Here is a 17,187-nt window from a genome sequence, read left to right on the forward strand (position 1 = left end):
ATTGCCGTGTCCTGAAAAGCCTCCTCCAGATGGTCGGCTTTCTCCTCTCAGTCCGTGAAGGAATGAAAAGATCAGCTCATTAAACAAAGAGTCATATCCATGTGAAAGAGAGGTGCAGTTCCTCGGGGAGCAGAGCCGCATGCAAATCGATCGGCAAACCATTTGAATGAATGGTGTCCAATAAAACACGAGCGAGTCCGTGTTAGCCATACACTTTATTTTCACTGCACTCTGTGAACAGCAAAAGTTGTGACAGAAAACCTTTCATTTTGTGACACTTGATGTTCCAAAACATCCTGAAAATGTAAAGTGGGATAGGAGAGGTGTAACCCGCCCACTGCTTCTTAGTAGCTGCTTTGGGTTAGGCTCAAATAACATCATGACAGTAAAAAACAAAACAAAAAAAAAACATGAAAACCACTCACTCAGCAGATGCAAGACAACTGCAAAGAATAACTGAACGTACGGTAAAACGTATGCCGGACTGTGTTTCTTGGAATAAGTGACTTACTGTTCACAGTCGGACACAAGACACAATTTCAAACCCAGTGAATAAGAGAATCGGGGTTGATTGGCGGGGGACCTCACTGCTCGAACATCTGCGTGCGTCTCAGGTTGTCCTTCACACGAACAAACTCTGGTATCTGCTGCTGGTTCTCCTTCTGCCTGATCTCCTCCTGTTCATACTGCAAACGATAAACGGCAACGTAGTTTCGTCATTCTCCCACCGTAGCATTATTATGACATTAAACAGACTGCACGTTGTAATAGTCACACTTAAAAAGTGCAGATTAACATCCCTGGCACAACATTTTAAAATGGCGGTCTTCCTCGGTGAAATGACCCTGTGCGTCCATTGAACAGCATTGGACTATGGATCGTTGTGATTTGATTTGTGAGGATTATTTTGATTTTAAAGTGTGACGAAATGTCGTTTGACTACTCTAAGGGAGCGTTTTTGTCGTATCATTTCTCTGACGCGTTCCTGACCTCTCGCAGCTTCTGCTGCCTCTTGCGGAGCTCCGTCTCCAGGTCCGAAGGCCGCTGCTGAGCCATCTCCTCCTCCCTGTGCAGCTCCAGTCGCCGCTGCTCCAGCACTCGCTTCAGTTCCGGCTTCTCCTCCAGCACAAGGCCCCTGCAGGTCGAGTCAACGATCGGCAAAAATTGCGACAGCAACCGGACAGGCTTGGCCTTGCGCGCGTACCGCTTGTGACTGAGCAGCAGCTCCCGGTGCAAGTTCTGGTAGCTCGGTGACTCCACAGAAGAACCGTTGAGTTTCCGGGGTTGAGTGTCGTTGCTGCCGTCCAATGTGCACGTGAATGTCTGCGAGTGACTGAGTGACGTGTCTGAGAAAGTCCAACATGCTTGTATCACTACATGGACCACCTTCTACAGTCTACACCATCCAGCTTCAAAACCAATACACATTTGACAAACGTTTTGCGTATCAACAAGAGCTGTCAAACGATTACTTTAAAAAAAATAATCTAAATAATCACATTTTAGAATTTTGATTAATCCCTTAAAAAGGCTTTTTATCAACATTTTTCATTCTTTCAACATTTAATGTCACGAGGACGTCTTCAACATTTTTTTGATCCACTGCACACTCATCCTCCGCTTTTGCTAATCAGTTAATTACTTGCATGATTTAAAATGAGAGAAAAAAAAAAAGACGCCAATATTTTGACATGAACAAATATTCAGAATGTCATACGCAAACATTTATTAAATACTTTCCTTTAACATTTTTATTGCTCAAACACAACCTGTGCTACCTTTAACATAACCATCCACTGTCTAGCTAAAGGATCATCTGCGGTCAAAATTAATAGCATGAATAATCTGCGTTCATCATCAATGCAATATTTTTTTGTGATTAACCAATGAGTTAGCATTTTAAGTTTGACAGCACTAATATCAACATACACTGAGCAGCCACACAAAATTAATATTATTCTAAAAATTCATTTGTTCAAATTAAGTCCTAATGGTAATTTGCAGTTGTTTACATTAAAATCTACGGAGCCCCTAAGGTGACATGGTAGAAAAAACAAACAAAAAAAAACCTTTGCGTTCCCTTGCAAAACATTTTTCCGTTCCTTTGCGAGAGAACGCAAAGTTGTTTTTTTTCGCCTACCATGTCACCTTAGGTGCGTTGTAAACATTTCCGGGTCATCTTCCATGTGACCAAAAGCGACGTGAAAACAAAGCAGTGGGAAAATACATGTTCCATCCTAGTCGCTTTGGGAAAGCTTTCCCACTGCTTTGTTTCATGTTTACAAACGTTCCATCCTCCTCGCTTTTGGTCACATGGAAGATGAGCCGGAAGTGTTTACGGAGCACCTAAGGTGACATGGTAGGGGGAAAACAAAACAACTTTGCGTGCCCTCGCAAAGATTGAGTTCGAAAAAACGCAATTTTTTTTGTTTTAACCATGTGACCTTAGGGGCTCCGTAAAAATCAATCAATCAATCAATAAATAAATAAACAAACTATTAGCAACATTTGGGGGAAAATCCATCACTATCATTGTGATGACAATATAATTCTACTTATTCATCAAAAATTGTTATTTCTTTAAAAAAAATAAAAAATAAAATCTGGAGGCATTATATACCCCCATCCATTTTGATAATTTAATTATTAATTTACCAAGACCTGCAAATTTTACTTTTTTTTTTTTTTTTTATAAATCCTGTTGAAACGATTACTTGCCTCACTCTGAACCTGTTCAACGTATGTTATTAATCTGTGTGCAACTGATGGCATGGGAAGCATAATGTTTCAAATTTGCCTTGGAAAAGGTGTCACAGTGTACCTTTTTGGTGATGTCCGTATTTGCCTTTCTGTGAAGGAAGCACGTGAGGAGAAGAAGAAGAAGAAAAAAAACTGAGTGAATGGACTGTAAACACGTTTGGGAAATCCAGGTCCAGAAATTAAAAAGAAAAAAGTTTGGCTTTAGCCACAGATGCTACTACTCAACTAGCAGGTAAACAAGCTCATCTCCACCTGTTGAATCAAAATGCCCGTGGCTATAAGCCAAACAGTTTTAGGGTTTCTACTTTCCGGACCTGGATCCCCCAACCCTGCATGTAAATGACACGAACATGCCGGCTGAACTGCTTTAACACTCGCATGCAAAACGAGAGTGATGTAACATCGCTGCGGGACGTTCAGAAGGCTTGCGAGGCGTTCATTAAAGGACGCAAGTGCGGTCAACTTCTCACAACTCAACTCAGAAGAAGTGTACAAAGGCGCATTGTGAGCTGGGCGGGAGCCTTGGCGCTCCGATCCTCAGCTCCAGAAGCTTCCAGAGATGTGGAACGTGACCTCTCTGGCAGGGAAGGAGCCTCTGAGTTGGTGAGAGAAGTTGAAAGGTGCCGACTACATCAAGTCAGGCTCGCCTTGAGGCGCAGCTTGGGCTCTGGAAACATCCTCTTGGAGGGGGTCGAACTCTCTTCCACTCTGGAGTTTCCTATTGACAGCTGCTGACCAGGTGTGGGCATACTTAATCAGCCTCCACCAAGTTCTCAGTCATCCACATGACTACAATTGACACCGAACAATGAGACTGAAACACTAATGCTTACTTCCTATGTCAATGAACAGTCATTGTTTACTGTCATATGGAAGTTCACATCACCGACGTTGGTACATTGATCCACAAAACTCGGCCATTTGCATCTGTCACTATTACTAAGGTCCCACGCGATTTACTGCATCATTATCCGTTACATTGATCCTGATCCAAGTACAATTTAAGAATCCTCGTTAAAAAGTAGTAGCGTTAGCAAAGTGACCTGATTGGGTCAATGATTGTGTTGAACACGCAAAAACATACACCAAAAATGTGAGCAAGAAAACGCAACCACTCACTTTGCTTGCATCGGACTCTTCCATGTTATAGAGGGCGGAGCTTGTCTCTTTTGGTCCAGTCTCTTTTTTTCTTTTAGTCCATTGTGTAAAAAAACAAAACCAAACTAAACAATGCCACCGCCTTACATCACCTCTGCTGTCTGATTCTTCCGAGCGCATTGACTCAGGCGTATTGTTGTTGACGCGGAACTTAAGTGTCACCTTGCCGGCCGCGGTAGTAGACGCTCCAATCTGATTACGCCATTCGAGATGACCTCACGGCCCACATGCGGCAAAGGATACTGGATTAGTTAATTAGCGTGGACGCAAATGCAGCTTAAATCCAATATAGCACAGCACTATTACCAGTTCACTGCTCTGTTGTATGGTCCATTATTAATGGATGTCAAGGAACTCAAAGAACTTAGAGGAAAAACCTAAAATGTGGGGAAAATTTGGAGCTATTGTTACAGCAAGTGTCTCTCAATGCATCACATTACTTTTAAATTATTTTCAGTAGAATAACTGTGCAATCCAATACTGTACACTATAGTTTTAACATACCAACCAGCACCGAATGATTAATAATAATATAGTTATGATTAATCATTATAATACTGATGTCATGTTTTGGTTAGGTAGGGTTGTTTTTTTTTGTTTTTTTTTGTATTATCTCCATGTTGTCTTTTGTCTGGTTTGTCTCCCTTGTCTCATTAGCGTTAACCTTGTTCACCTGCGTGTGTCTTCCCTTCCCAGTATATGTGACCAATCAGTGGCCTCAGCCTATTATGTTTCCCACGTGTCTTGTTATTGTCTCGTTAGTGTTGGTGTATTTAGTCAGTGGTGTTTGTTTGTTTGTGTTATTTGCCGTCAAGTCGAGTTTCCCACGTCAAGTCAAGTTTCCCCAAGTCAACTCGAGTTTCACCACGTCAAGTCGAGTTTCACCACGTAAAGTCTAGTTTCCTCACGTCAAGTCCAGTTTCCCAACATCAAGTCCAGTTTCCCCACGTCGAGTTTCCCCAAGTCAAGTCTAGTTTCCCCACGCCAAGTCGAGTTTCCCCACGTCAAGTCGAGTTTCACCACGTCAAGTCGAGTTTCCCAACATCAAGTCGAGTTTCCCCACGTCGAGTTTCCCCACGTCAAGTCGAGTTTCCCCACGCCAAGTCGAGTTTCCCCACGTCAAGTCGAGTTTCACCACGTCAAGTCGAGTTTCCCCACGTCAAGTCGAGTTTCCCAACATCAAGTCGAGTTTCCCCACGTCGAGTTTCCCCACGCCAAGCCGAGTTTCCCCAGGTCAAGTCGAGTTTCCCCAAGTCAAGTCAAGTATCCCCACGTCCCAGGCAAGTTTCATCACGTCCCAGCCAAGTCTTCCACGTCCCTGCCAAGTCTTCCACATCCCTGACAAGTCACCCCTTGTCTCTGCCAAGTCAAGTCGCCCTACATTCAGTCCAGTCAGGGCGACCAGTCCGCTCTCGTCCTGCCCCATCATGGCTACCTGCTTCCCCTTGCCCGGCCGGTCTGGTCTTGGCGACCAGTCCTCTCACATCCCGTCCTGTCTATTACTTGTTTATGGTCAAAGTTGCTCTCATTCCTGTCTGGCTCACTGCCATATTTCCCTGCGTTTGGGTCCACCCACATCGACACCCCCATTCGTGACAGCTTATCCTGTTGAGTTGTAGCGAGCCAGTTGTTCCCAGTTGACATCGGGTGAAAGACAGACTACACTTTGGATTGGTCGCCAGTCAATTACAGGTCATATTGTATATAAAAACAGACAACTATTCTCAATCACAGTCTTATCATCACCTAGTGGGAACTTAACCAACGTGGTCTGTAAAAGGAAGTCAGGCAAATGTACCAGCACATCATCAGTGGCATATTGTAATTTTCATGAATTCATCCTGTGTGGCTTTTAGGGATACTCTTGGTGAAGAGATGATAGGAGAAGAAAAAATAAACAGAGGAAGTCAGTGTGAAGTAAGCGCACTCATATTCTAAACAGAAAAGCCTATGCGGGTGCGGCAAGTACTTTTGTCTTCTGTTTTGACAGATAATAGTGCTGGAACGAGGTCCGGGTCACAAATCTCTTTCAGGTTCTGAATAATTGACGTTATTCGTTAATAAAGATTAATAGATATAGTTTTTGATAACTTGAACCCCTTTTTAGTGGGATACTCAATGTGGCCAAGACCTTGGCTCAACGTAAGAGAATGCAGAATGGTTTATTTTAATTTACGTTTGAATCACAATTTATAATGTTAAAATGATACAACACCATCTGTGCAATGAATGAAGGTTCGATGATGAATAAGTTAATTAGAAATATAATGTATCTCAGTTTGGAAATTTGGTTGTAAAGGTTGACAAAATCAAAGTGACACCAACAACAAGGAATCGTGGTCCAACTTTGATTTATCACCGTATAATCAAATCCAGTTGTTGCAGTGAAGCCAGAGACGGATGGTGCCCACCTTCGACATTGCGTCAGGTGTCCGCCAGTGTGACTTGGAGTCCCTCAACGCGACTGTTGCCTCAACGACAACCAGCGATGGAGCAGCACGTGTGCATGTCGAGCCAAGGCCAGCTGTACTCGTGCTGGTACAGCGAGCTCCACAAACCCGTCCAGCCTTGTCTGCTATTATCCTGGGTTCCACAGGTTTGTTTCCAGTGTGTTCAGGTCCGAGTACCTGCATACAAGACATTTAAATAACTTTGACTGTACACATACTGTACTGTATATATTAACAATTGTATAGACTTGACAGTAAAATTACACATTTACTTTCTGGACTTAAATACATTTCTGTGCCTGTATCATCATTATTATTATTTAGACAGGACTTCAGTCATTATTGATTCATTTTTTAAAAACTCAGTCTCAATCTGGCACGTCTTCAAACGAGCGACTTGAACGAAAACGACTGTGAGTGGAAGAAGGACGTTCCAAAACAGTGCATCCTCTGACTTGTAGAAGTACGCTAGTCTAGTTGGTATCAGCAGTGACCAGTCCTCGACTGACTGGCCAGCTAACAGCCAAGCATTGTTGAGAAGTTACTATCATAAGAATGCTGAGATTATTAGACTTGACCAGATCATTGATTTGGTAACGTTAACTTATTATCATGAGTTAACCAACCTTAAGTAAGGATGGGAACAGTCATACTTTGAAGGTCGTCATGCCACGACGAGACAGGCCGCTGAAATGAATCTAACGCTTAATAATACACTTGTTTGATCTAAATATAGCGTCCTCTCCTGGTTAGAGCCTATGCTGGTTTCAGTATCCTTGCATTGTTCCGAGCTTCTCCGAAACTCCGACACTCCAAAACTGAATTAATTTGACCATCATGTTGTTGAAATATCTCCATGGTTACCGGCCCAGTCGTGACGTGGGGGTGACGTGAGCTACGCTAGCCTGGTAATTTGACAAAGATCAGAATGTTTTTTGTTTAGTTTGATCGGCAGACATTTTAACTAAATGTTGTATTCAGGCAAACGTCCTCATATCAATTTGCACAAATAAATTGCATTTATTTCGGACTATTTTGTTACTTTAAGCCAAGTGTTTATTACCATATTTTTTATTTACTTTTGTTCTTTTTAATTGACGTGTTGTTTTGGAGATGTGTTGGTTTGTGTCGTATTGTTTTAGTAATATTGAGAAAAAAAAAGAAAAAAAAAGATGGGTGGTGCGATTTTCCCATGATGCAACGCGAGTTTATGTATTCCTCCCGGAAGCGGTTGTCGACGTCATAGTTTGAATGGCGTGTGAGAGGGAATGCGTGTTGTGTGCGTGTTTATGGTTGAGTGCGAGTATGAGTACGAATGCGTGTGATTTTTATCCAAAAACCTACACACTGATCTTATTTGATCTGGTCGGAGTTGTGGCCCGACTGTGACCGGAAGTGATAGGAAAACCCGCTCGCTTAGCCTCCGTGGCGATGGGCATCAGGCTTGAGTTCAACCTTCAGGGCCTCCACGCTTTCAAGTTGTGGTCAGAGGTGATGAATTGATCAGATATACTAGTTCGGAGTGCGTTTGGTTTCTTTCCAAACTCCACGACGGACAATGAGTAAAGAGGCGATTCTGATCTAACCACAACGAAAGAAATGAAATCAAACTTAAGATTATAGCTAGCTAAGCTAGCTGAGAGTTAGCTTATTGTCATTGCGTGAATGTGTCGAAAAGAAGTAGAACACAAATGTGCTTCGGGTTCAAGATGGTAAACGGACTTTCAGATGATAGGTATATGTGTTTTAATTGTTAACAACAATAATGTAATAAACACGACTGCGTCTCCGTTGTTTTCCATCGTGAACGTCTACCGCCACATGCTGGACTGGGATGTACTTGCAAGTGTGTAAAATGGGTGCAAAGCATTTCCGGCACCCCGGAAATTCCGGAAAGCGGAAGTGTTTGAAAGCGTTATATAAATAAAGATGACTTGGCTTATAATCACACATAAGATTGTTTTACCCAGGTATTCAATTACAATATCAATTTTTACACTCGACAATTACAAAATCAGCATAATTGTAAAAAAAGATTGTTAATTTAAAAAAAAAAATAGTTTAAATTTATACATTTGCACCGTTTTTAAATTTTAAAATAACTAATTTAATACACTTTAAATATAGTGTTACAAATAATTTCATTTGTCTTGATATTTTTTATTTGTTTTTTACGTTTAAAACAAAATGTTTTGTCCCAAAAAGTAAATGATCGTCTTACTGCACAGTGCACATGCTGCACTCCAACTTCAAGTTTTTGCCAACATAAGTAAATACATATATATGTAATTATACATTTTGTTTGGTCCACAAGGCAAGGCAAGTTTATTTGTATAGCACATTTCATACACAAGGCAACTCAATGTGCTTTACATGAGGAAAGACAACACATAAGCATCAAGAAACAGTAGTTAACATTCAGAGGAAAAAAATAAATAAAAATAGGTTACAAAATGTACTTAAAAAAAAGGAGCTTAAATAATTAGTGTTTTAAAAAAAAATTGGTCTCAATATTTTTAAATGTGCAAACATTTTCTTGTTTTGTAGCAGAAAATAAATGATCGTCCTTTTGCACAGTGCACAAGCTGCACTCCAAGTTTTTGCCAACATATATATATATATATATATATATATATATATATATATATATATAATAAATTTATTTGCTTAATGCTTAAACATTTTTGTCTTGTTTTGTACCAAAAAAAATAAATAATCGTGATTATTTTATTTTATTTTTTTCATAATCGAGCAGCCCTGCCATCAAATTACTTCATGTATTGGTAAAGCTGCCCTAGTTGGAATACAAATACTGTCATCTAGTGGCGGTTTTATTTTATTTATTTTTTTTTTTTAAATTGCGCCCGACAACAACTACGAATCCTCATATAGGGCCTTGGACCACTTACAATGGCAATCTAAATATAAATGAGAACACCTGTATCATCAACATATTTATAAGAGAAGAAATTGAGTTGATGTGAGAAAAATATGGTGGCACACTGCAACTAGATTGTGGGTATTCACATTTGCTAAAGCAAAAGCTAATTATACTTCAGTTGATATTTCAAGATATACATGTTTTGCTTTCGAACCGCAGAAGTCTGAGACGTTATTAAATTGTGTCACTCCCCCCATTCAATGTGTTCATTTATTTGATGTAGCGCTCGAATTACGTAATAACACGTCTGTGCCTTTAAGTGAACCTTGACGCTTGAATGAAGTGCGGCCATTCATAAAAACAGAACCTAAGAGCGCTCCCCTATCTGATTGGTTGTGTTTGACTGACAGATTTGGATGGCCAATGGGAAGGGAGCACTGGGATCGGCTCACACCGAGCGCGGAGGAGTCTCCATTGAGAAAAATCTGCAGTCGCGTTTTTATTCGAAGCTCTGCGGGGAATGTAGGTGTAGAAACACAGGTCGAGTTTAACTCTGACACAGTTGAACAACTAATTTTGCCAGGTGAGACGTGCGGTATATCATTTTTTTCCCATTCTTTTTATTTTACAATCACGCCTTGGCCCTTCGTTGAAGCAGTTGCGGTTAAAGTCGTTCGCCATTTTCTGACGGAGAAACAAGAGTGCGTCCATTTGTTTTAAACTGCTTATCTGTCACCACAGCGCGACCGCACTTTGTGACCGTGTTTTCTCCGGAATGCTTTGTGTCAACCCTACGCGCGTGCGTGTAAATAATGACAAAAATAATGGCGAGCTGCACCAACCTCATCATCCACTCACGCCAGGATCAAGTTTCACTTCACTGTGGAAAACAACACGACCCCGCCCATCGCCGCATCAACTTCATTCGCACTTTTTGTTGATGACCGCAGGAATGTTATGGCTTAAAATTCACGTTACAATAAGAGAATGCTTTATATGTACAGGATGCACAATCTCGACACTCTTTTCGTAAACAAGCCCTCTCATGTGTATTTATTCCAGGGTGACGACTTCTGCAACATGGACTGCTTTCATGACCAACAGGTCCCCTTTGTGGTACCGGAGAGTGTGAGTTTGGAGCACAAGTTGCTATTTTGTTGTCTCGAATGAATGAACGGATGACAATTGATGGCCTAAATCTTGCTGTTTGTGCACAGACATGTCCATCAGACGGAAAAGAGCCATGTCTCAATGACAGGAAGAGGAAGTTCATGGATGCTGGCTTGGATCAAGACACAGAGGGTATGGCCACTAAGTTTTAATTATATCCCCGAAATCTGAAGAAGGTGCGAGAATTGTGGGGTAAAAATACTTTGTTCGGTGTTTGCATGTCCACAAATTGTATTTCTGGATTTCAGAACTTTTCCAAGATCTCAGCCAGCTTCAGGAAATCTGGATAGCAGAAGGTAAAGCACAAGGCATTATGGGACATGTAAGCATTGACTTCCTGGTGTATTATGATGTTTTGTTTTATTATTATTATTATTTTTGCTTCTTGCTTCCACAGCTCAGGCTCCTGATGATGAACAGTTTGTCCCAGATTTCCAGTCCAGTAACTGTGAGTAGATCATTGAAGCTTTTACATACAGCACCGGTACATAAAACCCATTTAAGGGAGAAATTATGACTTTACTCTGCAAATTAAAACAATTCCAAGGAATCTTAACAAGTTTGGGCGGTGCTCTTGTAAAAAAATACCCCAGTGAGAAACATCTTCTCTTGCTGAAATGACCCTGAAAATGGTGGTGTGGTGTTTGCAGCAATGTTTCAAGTGCCGCCAGTCAGCAAAGTGAAGCGAGAGCCCAGCCCAACCGAAGATCTGTCCCCTTGCAGGACACGTCACAGCGACAGGTAGGACGCCTCCCAGGAAAGACAACTTGGGTTGAGGAGGGAAGAGTCTGAAACGTCATCCTTCCCTCCACAGTGCCCGTGACGGGAAAGCGGTTGAGCAGCGGCGGCTCGCTAACAATCCCACCAGGCAGGTGTCCAGCTGCCCCACCCACCACCACCACCAACAACAACACATGCTGGAGGGCAATCAAAGCCATCAATTTGCGTTGCCACATCCTCCCGTTGGCTGCCTTGCTGCAGTTTCAGAGCAGAGGTGAGTGCAAATGCTTAAATAGAAAAAAAACAAACACGTAAAGTCCCCACTAAATGTTTAGCAAGTCAAGTCATCCAATCAAAACAAGTGTTTTTTCACAGATCATAAAACAAAAATGTCGCACCTGACAGTATGAAATTATTATTACCATATCTGTAGGGCTGATTTTGTCCAGTTAAAGCAGTGCTTCTCAAATAGTGGGGAGTAGTTGAGTCTCCATCAAGCGTTTAACCTTGGGTAACATGCTTTTTTATTTTTTTTATTTTTATTTTTTTTACTGTCCTAGAATAAAGTGCAATTGCACCTCCACTACATTAGGGGGCAGTAGCGCTCTCATTATTGGCAGAGTGTGCGCAGGGAGCATTCGCTCGGTGTTTTTTATTTATTTATTTTAATTTTATTATTATTATTTTTTTACTATTTTATACCATAAACTGCATTGTATACTGTTTACCATAGATAAAAAAGGGTAGAAATAGACAATGTTTTATTTTAATAGAAGATATCCTATCTAAAATGATGAAAAAAATGTGCTTGCTTTCTTTGGACCCGTGATTAGGGGCTAATACACGATGCAAAACTTAAAAAAAAAACAAAAAAAAAACATATATGTCATATTTGAGTAAATAACAATGAACAGGTCTGCTCCAAACGAACTTTGAACACGAATGTGCTCCGGAGGAAGCATCCTGGGCATTCGAGTTAGCTCGGCTCCCGAGTGAGTCGCGTTCAGGTACGCTCAGCTTTTTTCAGTTTGGTCGAGAGCCGATTTTTTTTTTTTGGATGAGTTCTGAGACATAAAATTCTAAAATGTTCTGGTCGAAAACCGATTTGGTCGAGAACAGAAGCGTTCGAAAACCGAGGTTTTGACTGTATTATGAATCCCAGTATTCGACTTTTGAGTAAAACATGCCATTTTCAAAAAATGCTTTAAAAAAAAAAAAGCCAGTGTTTTGAACGGCTCTTTTACTCGAACGGCTCCCCTGAAAGAGCCAAAAGTCCCATCACAGCCTGCACTGAAGACAGACATACTGCTGGTCATAATTTCACTGAAGACGTCACAGGGTCTCTTAAAGGGGCAGTTGCCAAAAAATGACAGCAAGGTGGACAGCAATTTCATAGACACATGCAAAATTTTCAATATGATTGTGAGAATAGAACGTACACAATCAAAAGACTTGTTTTTCCAAGTAATTTTTTTTTTTAAGATGCTTGATTGTATAAGTTAATATTTGATGGGTAACTTGGCAGGCACTCCAGAGACCCAACGATTAGTATGCATGAAAATCATCTTAAGCGTGAAGATAACTTACAGTAGAGGTTCCGCTGTATTTACCAGTATGTACATCTGCAAATGTCCTCTCAGGTTTCAGCGGCAGATGTCAGAACCATGTTTGTCCTTTCTACCGGCAAAGAAAACCGCCAAGTTGGCCTTCCCTCACTCACGCCCGCCGTTGTATCAGCGCCACCTGTCCGAGCCTCTGGTTCCGGTCCGTGGCGGAGGCGTTTGCAAACAGGAGACAGTGGATCCGCGTTACCCGGAGGCGATGGCGTGCGGCCCGAGCACGGCGGGCTTCGGCCACATCGCCGTCAAACAGGAGCCAAGGGACTTTAGCTTGGACGCAGGTGTGTGACGAACTGGGTCGCCACAAATCAATTTTTTTGCCTTAAGTTTGATAAAAGTCACCTTTCACTTTTTGGTGTCTTGTAGAGGTTCAAACCTGCCGCTCATCACCCTTCGGCAAAACGTCAGCCTTGTACCCGCCTGGCGGCGCAGGTGAGTGCGGGTCTGTTTTCGTCCTCACTCATGTTTCGTTGTGGATTTCATCTCATTCTCCACTGGCAGGTTTTGCCGGTGACGCCAAAGCTCAGTTCTACTACGACGACGCTTGTGTCGTGCCGGACAAACTGGAAGGTAAGAGCGAAGATGTGACACGTGTGACACTTTGATTCTGACTAAAGTAGTGCTTCTCAAATAGTGGGCCGGGCCACCCCAGGGGGCCGCAAGGCTCCATCAAGGAGGGCGCTTATGACCTCGGGGAACGTGCTTTTTTATTTTTTTATTTTGATGTTTTTTTTTACTGTCCTAGAATAAAGTGCAATTGCACCTCCACTACATTAGGGGGCAGTGGCGCTCTCATTATTGGCAGAGTGTGCGCAGGGGAGCATTCGCTCGATGGTGTTGGGGTTTTGTTTGCACTAATATAAGCATGCGCGCTTTGTACACAGCAAAAAAAAAAAAAAAAATCATCACAAATTATTTTATATATTTTTGTTTTGCAGGTTAAAGGTTTTTTTTTTTTGGTTTTTTTCAAAAATGTCGCACCTGACAGTATGAAATTATTATTACCAAATCTGTCGGGCTGATTTTGTCCACTTAAAGCAGTGCTTCTCAAATAGTGGGGTGCCCCCATCCCCCCCTACCCGGGGGGGGGGGGCTTCATCAAGGGGGGCGCGTTTGACCTCGGGGAACATGCTTTTTTATTTTTTCATTTCATTTGGATTTTTTTTTTTTCTGTCCTAGAATAAAGTGCAATTGCACCTCCACTACATTAGGGGGCAGTGGCGCCCTCATTATTGGCAGTGTGCGCACGGTGGTGTAGGGGTTTTGTTTGCACTGAGCATGCGCGCTTTGCACACAGCAAAAAAATAAATAAAAAATCAGCACAAATTATTTTATTTATTTTTGTTTTGCATGTTAAAGTTTTTTTTTTTTTTTTTTTTTTTTTAATATTGTGTTCCTGAGTTAATGTTGGTGATCAGTTTGAATGCATTATTATTTATTGATTTTATGTCATTTTATTTTTCCGTATCATATGGTTTGACGTGGTCAGTCAAAAAAAATGTTTATAGTTTAATTAAGGATTTAATTTTATTTTTGAATTTCAGATGCACTTTAAATCTTTTCTGTTTCGGTTAATAAAGCTATTCTTTGTTGTAAGTTGGGCCATATTTCTTCTTCTTTTTTTTATTTTTATTCTCTTAGTCGTTAATACGGATACAGTGTTATGCACAGGTGTGCTTATCACAATTTTATAGACAAATGATACTATTTATAGTCGGGGGGGCATGACAGAAAATAATTGAGAAGCACTGGACTAAAGTGTCTTTGTTCCTCAATTCCAGGTAAAATGAAGCCGCATGGTTTGCCTTACCAGCGTCGCGGCTCCCTGCAGCTGTGGCAGTTCCTGCTCACGCTGCTGGACAACCCGGCCAACGCGCATCTGATTGTGTGGACTGGACATAATATGGAATTCAAACTCATTGATTCGGAGGAGGTTCGTCATCTTCTGGCGGCGCGTGGTCCTGAAATCCCAACGTGAGTGGTTTTCATGTCATCTCGTCCCGATCCAGGTGGCTCGGCTCTGGGGCATCCAGAAGAACCGACCCGCCATGAACTACGACAAGCTGAGCCGCTCGCTCAGGTACTACTATGAGAAGGGCATCATGCAGAAGGTAAAAAAAAAAAAAAAAAAGGTCACAAATTGAGAAATGGTGCCGTGACCCGGACGTCAACGCCGAGCGCTCAGCTTCTCTCTTCTGATTGGCTCCTCCGGCAGGTTGCCGGGGAGAGATACGTTTACAAGTTTGTGCGCGACCCAGAGGCCCTCTTCTCCTTGGCATTCGCAGACAAACACAGGCCCGGCGGTCCAAAGTCCGACCCTGACGCCCTCCCACTCGAGGACGATGGCGTGACTCTGCCCCCGTACGAGGAGGAGGAGGGGCCGTACCTGGCGGACGGAGGCGAGCGGTGCATTCAGGGACTGGGCTTCCCCGAAAGCTGCCTGTACTAGTTGACATTTATGTGAGATTTTTGACACTTCAAATCTACAAAAACACCTTTTGAACAATCTGGTCTGTTTGAGCCTACAGAACTATTTTTGTATTACTATTTTGTCCAGGATTTGAATCACAATTTGACCTCAAAACATGCAAATTATTCAAGGGGAAGTTCTAGGATTCAACCCAAAACAAATCTTTTATTTTTTTTATTTTTTATTTTTTTTTCAACCATGCATCTCCTCAACCTGCCTGAAAGGGACATGCTCATATTTTTCAGGCATCCTCATCCGCTTATATATTTGTATATTCAAATGTTTGTTGTTTCAGTTTGAAAGTTAATATTTTTGTCATAATATGAACTTGTGGACTTTTCAAGTAGAACTGTTTTTGACACACACAAAAAAAAAAGTTATACGCCATATTTTTTGATTCACTGTCACTTTGATGGTGCTAAGCATGAGAATTTCTTCAATGTGTCCAGAAAATTTTCTGCATTTTGTATAGTACGCTGTAACAGTCGAGCCGCGCCCGATTTGGGACACGCCTGTTTGCATATTCGCAGATAAAAATTATATATATATATATATAGTTTTTAAAATGAAGACTTTTAAAATATATTTTTTGTGTGTTTGTTTTTTGGGGGATTTTCCCCTATTTTTTCCTATTTCCCCCCATTTTTTTGTGAGAAAATATTGAATCAATGTTTACAGAAGATTTTTTTGAGGTTTAAACTTTTTTTTTTTTTTTTTTTCTTTCCCCAATGCATTTCAATGGGCATCATTTATATGCAGAGTATTCGCAGGCCGGCCCAGTTCCGATCCCCTGCTGACAGCGGGGGGTCGACTGTATAATTATTGTGTATATGAATATATTTTTGCAAAAGGCTGCGAGTTGCACAGTTTCACTTAATGTGTTGGTGGCAGGGCGACGTCTTTCTTTGGTTGTCACTGCAGGAGGTGATTGGCCTTCGCATACTGTACATGTGCCTTCCTGATCTTCCTTTAATCAATAAAATAATATGACTCATTTGATTTGTTTTAATAATAAAAAATATATATTTCAGTTACTGTCGTGTGTTGTTTCTTCATGCATATAACAACTTTAATATATTTACAAAAACTGTGAAGTATTTTCCCCATGTTTTGTGTACAGTGCAGTGCACTACAGTATATGAATTATAGCTACCTACTTTTCAGTAGCTTACTGACATCTGGTGGTCAGATATTGTAAGACAAGTTAAATGAGCAAGGCTTCTTGAGAGTGGGATAACGAGCCAGCCTGATGATGGATGAAAAAAAATAGCTTCCTTAACACACAAAGTTACGGAGCCCCTTTCTCGTCCGCACAAGAAACATTTTTTATTTTTTTTTAATTCTACCATGTCTCTAAAAGTAGATCGTAGTAGTATAAAGTAGATCATTCCTGTAAAGTAAAATTAGACTGGGTCCAACTTTCACAGGATAATCGAATGATTTACATGTTGAGACCAACCTGGTTTGTAAAACTATAAAACACTGACAATTAGTGTATTTTAAACATAGAAGGGCCAAAACATACATAATGAAAATTAAACTGCACTAAAAAAAACTAGCCAACAGAGGGTGCTAGAACTGCACAAATGGAAATCAATCTGACTTTTTTTTTTTTTTTTTTTAACAGATGTGTAGCTTTTAAATATCGTGAACATGACGACGACGACGATATTGTGGTTAGTTTTAATATCACGATATCACGATATGGCCGGTATCGTTACATCCCTATTCGTCCACTAAAATCCACTCAATTTCAAAAGGTTTTCCTTAAAAAAAAAAAAGAGCTGTTATATGATGTAAATGTGATTAATCAAGATCAATTAATTACAAAGCCTGTAATTAATTTTTTTTTTTAAATCATGTCTCACTATATATCACAAAAACTTAGCATTGAACAGTTGTGTAGACTTTTTTTTTTGTAGCCACTGTACTTATTTTGTATTTTCTGTTTAGATTAGT

At 40.9% G+C, this 17,187-nt stretch overlaps 2 protein-coding genes and 1 non-coding gene across 8 annotated transcripts; 2 read left to right on the forward strand and 1 right to left on the reverse strand.

Moving 5' to 3' along the window:
• Positions 1-196: 196 nt before the first annotated feature.
• Positions 197-7,222, reverse strand: LOC144013408 (protein FAM107B). 2 transcript variants are annotated; one of them, XM_077512230.1, is made up of 6 exons: positions 6,995-7,222; positions 6,330-6,545; positions 2,822-2,849; positions 1,205-1,346; positions 991-1,135; positions 197-686 (listed from the first exon to the last, which is right to left on the reverse strand). In XM_077512230.1, the coding sequence occupies exons 2-6, from the start codon at positions 6,336-6,338 to the stop codon at positions 585-587; spliced, it is 426 nt and encodes a 141-aa protein (XP_077368356.1). In that variant the 5' UTR covers positions 6,339-6,545; positions 6,995-7,222; the 3' UTR covers positions 197-584. The 2 variants fall into 2 exon arrangements, with proteins under 2 accessions (XP_077368356.1, XP_077368354.1); XM_077512228.1 differs by lacking the exons at positions 6,330-6,545; positions 6,995-7,222 and adding an exon at positions 3,880-4,887.
• Positions 7,223-7,585: 363 nt separating this feature from the next.
• On the forward strand, positions 7,586-7,953 carry LOC144015113 (small Cajal body-specific RNA 2). Its single transcript, XR_013282696.1, has one exon.
• LOC144013409 (ETS translocation variant 5-like) lies at positions 7,620-16,258 on the forward strand. 5 transcript variants are annotated; one of them, XM_077512232.1, is made up of 14 exons: positions 7,620-8,103; positions 9,660-9,832; positions 10,312-10,377; positions 10,467-10,551; positions 10,668-10,715; positions 10,817-10,867; positions 11,070-11,160; positions 11,234-11,413; positions 12,780-13,039; positions 13,125-13,190; positions 13,260-13,328; positions 14,540-14,691; positions 14,768-14,869; positions 14,974-16,258. In XM_077512232.1, the coding sequence occupies exons 3-14, from the start codon at positions 10,330-10,332 to the stop codon at positions 15,205-15,207; spliced, it is 1,386 nt and encodes a 461-aa protein (XP_077368358.1). In that variant the 5' UTR covers positions 7,620-8,103; positions 9,660-9,832; positions 10,312-10,329; the 3' UTR covers positions 15,208-16,258. The 5 variants fall into 5 exon arrangements, with proteins under 5 accessions (XP_077368358.1, XP_077368359.1, XP_077368360.1 ...); XM_077512233.1 differs by lacking the exon at positions 9,660-9,832; XM_077512234.1 differs by lacking the exon at positions 7,620-8,103 and having other exon boundaries at positions 9,557-9,832; positions 14,768-14,838; positions 15,044-16,258.
• Positions 16,259-17,187: the final 929 nt, after the last annotated feature.

This window comes from Festucalex cinctus, chromosome 2 (genome assembly GCF_051991245.1).
Source record: "Festucalex cinctus isolate MCC-2025b chromosome 2, RoL_Fcin_1.0, whole genome shotgun sequence".
NCBI lineage: Eukaryota > Metazoa > Chordata > Actinopteri > Syngnathiformes > Syngnathidae > Festucalex > Festucalex cinctus.